The 6,000-nt window shown below is 28.7% G+C and overlaps 1 protein-coding gene across 1 annotated transcript in view; it reads left to right on the top strand.

The window, feature by feature from the left end:
• The first annotated feature begins 290 nt into the window (after window positions 1–290).
• The window catches only part of cad (caudal type homeobox), a 28,856-nt gene continuing 23,146 nt past the window's right edge, over window positions 291–6,000 (top strand). The window contains 1 exon segment of the mRNA NM_001323804.1: window positions 291–927. Within this exon segment, the coding sequence (NP_001310733.1) occupies window positions 315–927 (613 nt within the window). The 5' untranslated portion in view covers window positions 291–314.

Raw genomic sequence — 6,000 nt, 5'->3', positions numbered from 1 at the left:
AATATAGGTATTTATCCTGATAACAAAAAACTGAAGATATCTCTACAGATGATACGGCGGAGAAATTCTAACATCGGGATGCCTTACGAAAGTGAGGAGGAAACCGATGCCGAGAAACTCTATCCCGATTGGAGGACTATCATACACCCCACCTCATCAGGAGACACTGATTGGTGGAAGACATCCTTATGTAGTCAGGAAGAGGAGTAGACGTTTCTTCCAGTGTGTCACATCACTGGAAAGATAACTGAGGTATAGAAATTATCTTTTCAAGACTGTGGATTCAAGTAGAAAAAATTAAATGTTGATGGGAGATGGTTCCTACCTATGACATGTATTCCCCTACAGCTAGACACCAAAGTTCAACTTATGCATTAACCCAAAACTATGGACATCATCAAACTTACTCTCAATATACGGACAATATCAATTTCAATCCATGCGGAGTTATGGACAATGGCATGAACAATAACTACCAACAAAATCTGCCGAGTTCTTGGCCTATATACACGGTGTCGCCTTCCAATAACCCATCGCGCCAGCATGTCCTTTTAGAGGACTGGATGCCCCTAACAACCAGTCCAAATAATTACCAAACACAAAATGTGATGCATTTTTCAACTGATAATACACAAACTTTTCATCTTCAGAGGAATATCGGCGATGTCGGACCAGCTGATTATTCCCTAACCAGCTCTGAACACATGAGAATCCAGGAAAAATTGGAACCTAGTTCAGAAACCCACGAACATCCAAGTTCTGATTCTATTGTTGCAGTTTCCAGCGATGGTATGAGTGGTACTGAATCACCTATTTTGCCAATCCATATGAATCATTCTACGGGTAATGTTCTTTGTCGACCTCAACCGGCCCGCAGTCCATATGAATGGATAAAAAGGACGTCTTATCAGAGTCAACCTAATCCAGGTAAGATTTATAAAAATTTATTGCTCTCATCAAAGATTGTTTTTACTAGTTTTTATTATTAATATTTCAAACGTTATGAGTATCCGTCTGAACTTACTATTCATTCATGTGTGAGAATACTCTGGAAAAAATTTCAGAATTTAGGTATTTTATGAACTTTCAATTGTTTAACTTTGATTTACGAAACTTTATTGCGCTCATTAAAGATATTTTTTACTATATTTTGTTATTAATATTTCAAATCTTAAAGGAAACCATCAAAACATTATATTCATTCATAGGTGGGAAAACTTTTGAAAGTATGCAATAACTGGTATTGTTTAATTTTGATTCATAAATATTTATTGTTTTCATTTAAGGGATTTTTTACTATATTTGATTGCTATTGTTTCAAACGTTAAAAGATATCTTCGAAATTTTGCATTTATTCACATATGACAATACTTTTGAAAAAATTACAGAAGTCGGTATTTTACGAACTTTCAATGATTTAATTTTTATTTACAAAAATGTATTCCTCTCGTTAAAGATATTTTTTACTATACTTTATTATTAATACCTATTTCAAACATTTAGAGAAACCATGAAAACTTTGTATTCATTCATATAAAAGAATACTATCGAAAAATTTACAGGAATCGGTATTGTTTAATTTTGATTTATAAACAATTATTGCTTTCATTAATGACATTTACTATGTTTCATTATTAATATTTTACACGTAATTTTGAACCACCAAAATTTGTGTTCCTGAACTTCCTAATAGTTCTAAACTTCCTAATATTCCTAGACTTTGTCGAGAATTTGGAAAAATTAGCAGGAATTGACAATTTTATAAACTCTCAAATGTTTACATTTGATTAATAAAATATACTATATTTTTTATTGTTAAAATTAATGAAACTGTCAAAACTTCGTATTCATTAACTTGTGAGAATATTTTTGAAAAATTTATAGGAAAGTATTTTATGAATTTTCAGTTGCTTACTTTCCAAAATATGAATTTTTGAATCTAATTTTATTTTTTTCCATTGTTTCTTTATTTATTTTTGGATTAAGAGAACAACTAGAAACGTAGTGAAAAAAATTAAAATATGCTGGAAAATTAATTAAATGTAGGGTAAATAAAATTGATATCTAAAGATTGCATATAGCATCTTCTTGAATTAGATTACGCACATAAGATGGTGAACAGATTATTTTTGTGCTCATTTATACAAATCAAATCTAAAATATTCTATTGCAAATATAATTTTGTTCCTTTTCCTTTATTCATTTTGAATATTATGTTCTGCTTAAAATTTTCTGTTACAACAATCAACAATCACGCACAATTTTTTTTATATCTAGACATGCGTATTTCAATTTGTAAAATCAATGAAAAGTTAGATTAATTTAACTCCAACCATACTCGATTCAAATATTACTGTATATATATGTAAAAAAAAGGATTTGATAAAATATAATTTTTATTAAAAGAAATTTTGGTGTAAACCATTATATGGCGTCATAATGATGGTGTAATTAAGGGAGTAATTTTTTTTAATAATTATTATGAATCTACTACCAGTACTGCAATAATAATATTTTGTCCAAATATTGGCTAACCGAGCTCATCGTCTTATGTTCAGAATCTTAGACATTAACAACCCCTCCCGAAAAATTTAAAATGTTCAGATTACACTGTCGTAAATTCTGGGGCATGTTGATGAACCATAATGTCGTTCAAATGAACTGCAACCTTAATATAAATGATAAGTTGAACCATATTATCGTAATTCCTGAACTTGATTAACCAATACTATGTGGTTTACCTTGGACAAAATTTACCACCTTGTTGGTGTTGCAGCAAATTCGTTCTCTTACATGGATCAAAGTATATAATGGGGTGGATAAAATGGGATTGTATCAAAAGCAAGAAAAAATGGTAAGAGCAAACAAAGAATTTTTATCTTTTAAGTATCAGAAGATTTTGATAATGGTACTTTTTGCATCGAGTTGATATTGGTACTTTTTGCATCGAGTCATGAACATAGCTTTTTGAGAAACTTATTGTGAAATACATCAGAATTTCAATTATCTCTTTAAAAGCCTAACAAAAATTTAAGACGTGCATTTAAACAAATTTTTTAGTTGAACATTAAGAGTTAGTGTTTTTTTTTTTTTTAATTAAAGACGATGAATTATATTCGAATATATAATTTCAAAACTTTTGAGCTGTAAATTTAATATTAAATTTTAAAAGTAAAGTTTAAAAGTGAAAGTAAATTTAATATAAAATTTCAAAAGTAAAACTTAAAAGTGAAAGTAAATTTAATATTAAATTTCAAAACTAAAGCTTCTTATTTGAATTTTTGAGTATAGAAATAAGGTCGCTTTTTAGTACCAACATCTTTAAAAATTGCAAAATAGGCTATATTATGTAGAATGTTAAACTTCAAATACCTCAAGATAACAGATCGTAATTTAAATATTTTTTAACAAGTTACATATATAACTTCTAAAGTAAATTTACCCGCCATATGAACATTGAACAATTAGACTATAAGAAAAGTAATGAGAGTATTAAGAGCCAACATCTCTTCTATAATTATTTTAAAGCGATCGTATTAATTTTAACAGCTTTTTAAGTCGAAAACAAGTGAATTATTTATTTAGTTTTTTTAAATTAAAACAAGTTGTATTTTTCACTATGATTTTCTTAAAACTAAATTAAAAATTATTTTACTCCGTTACATAAATACATTCAGTGGTAACTCTTCTGTAAGATTTCTATTAAATGAAAAATCCGTATCAGTTATCTTGCGTCGAAATCACCGCCAGACTTTTAAGAAAGTGTCAGATTCAACTCACAATGTGCTCAGAGGGGCAACACATTTTGGTAATTGACAATTTCCTTTAATATGGATTCTGATTAAGGAACTACATATTTGTAATCTTGTTATAAACTATAAATGTGTAAAGATGTATTGTTTACTTACTAGCTTACTACACATTTGGTAATCAGGAACGGTTGTGTTGTGCACAACCGTTCCAACGGCTAAAAAGCGAAATTACCAAACTGCTAAAACATTCAGGTTATCAGTTTAATTAGCAAAAGAAGAACAAAAAGAAGAAGAAAAAATTCATTAAATACATGAATTCGTATTTTTATGCTTTATTCTATTAGTGGGTTACTATTTATCTAAAACAAATAGTGTTGTAATACAATCGTAAATTTAAAACATCGTCCTGAATGGTCTAATTTTTAACATTATTTATGATTAATTATTTTCTACGTGACGTGATTATAAATTTTTGATTTCAATTTTATGAATTATACTCTGCGTACTTCAGTGAGTTTTTTTTGAAGCCTGATTAATTTCAGGCAGACATTTTGACAGTCTTTTTGGCAGATGTTTTCGTGGTGTTTTTCTTAGCTGATGTTTTCTTAGATTTCTTTTTACTTGACGTCTTCTTACCACCTTTCTTCTTGGGATTCAAATAATAATTCCTGTTAACTTTCTTGATCAATCCAGTATCAATCAGTTTCTTTAAAATCTCTTTTGCCTCTGGTTTTTCAGCGAGTCCAGCTTGCTTTGAATCCACAAATTTTTTAATCCGCACCCATGAAATTCCTGATTTGCTGCTTTCTGTCGATGCTGCTTTGAGGATCCATCGTCTTAACTTCTTTTTGTCTCCTTTAACATCATTTTTCATCTCTTCTTCAACATAATTCTTCATGTCTTCTTCTTTAACATCCATGATTGACAACTATTTCTGAAGACTGCAGAGTATTTTTACTTATTTTTTAAAATTTAGATGAAATGTTAGAAATAGTAGCTAAAAAGGAAGACAAATTCTGTAGAATGATTTAAATTAATAAAATATACCTCGTTCCACGATTTACGAAACCAAGTCTGAACTAGATCAGGGAACTGATTACAATAAAATCCAGCTTTTACAAAACGTGCAATGAACATGAAATTCAGCTTCTTTAACAATATAGTCTGTCGCGTTCAATTTGCACTAAACACGCACAATTTAAGTACAAATATTTATACTTTTTTAAGAACTTTTTTATTGCAAACTGGAAAAGAAGGTAAACACAGTCATGATTATAAAAAAAAAATTTTATCGCAGTGAATTGCACTTTCTCATTGCTAAAAACAAATACGAGTAGTTCGTTAATTCTTCAAACTACTATATATACTTACATTATAACTTTAATGAGTCACAGTTTCTTATGTTATCGGTAAAACTATCACATAATCAAATTTTTTGCTAATTATTGTATTACTCTCCTTAAAATTTACTATTTAAGATTAATTATGAAATATTTTTATAGAAATGAATTCTTCACCTAATCGAACTATCTTTACTAGATAATTAAATGCTATAAAGTAATAATTTAAATGATTTCCTGAAATTAGAAATTTCATAAAGAAATTTCATAAGAAATTTCCTGTTGCTACACATTATGCATCACAACAATCTGCGCCAAATTGCATAACATGTCCCACACGAATCTCTAAACTTCAATCGTGTATAAAAGATAATCAATATTTTTCAATTGTGTCCCATTGATGATGCAGAAACTTCAGTGAAATGCAGAATTTTAATTTCTCTAATTTTGAATTTAAAAAGTTCTTTAACAAAAACAAAAATTTTTAATTCCTTGTAGAGAAAAAATAATAGAACCTTTTAAAAAAAGAAACATTAAAAAAACTCATGTGCTACTTTATCAAAAATAATATCATGAATGAACTCTTATTCGCAAGCACTGATTTACAAACAAAATAAACAAATATTTTTTTAAAAAAAGTTTAAGAATTTTCTTTTTAAACCCGTTACAAGGTCTGTTACCAGAATTTTGAATAAATTTAGTTAATAGTTGGAGAGAGAGCTCTATTAAACTACTAATAGCTGTCACGAAATTCCTGCGTATTTCTGGTATATTTATCTAAGAAAGTTGTGATGCAATTTATTGTTCTTATATTGTTATTACAATCTACGCTCTTCAATACAGGGCCCAATTACAGCAACCCTTCCATTATAAGGACCGGTGCTTAAAGTTCCATTTATTATTCCATA

Source organism: Parasteatoda tepidariorum, chromosome 2 (assembly GCF_982258835.1).
Source record: "Parasteatoda tepidariorum strain Cologne lab strain chromosome 2, Ptep-v5.0, whole genome shotgun sequence".
In the NCBI taxonomy this organism is placed as follows: domain Eukaryota; kingdom Metazoa; phylum Arthropoda; class Arachnida; order Araneae; family Theridiidae; genus Parasteatoda; species Parasteatoda tepidariorum.
This window is presented reverse-complemented; position numbering and strand designations above follow the sequence as displayed.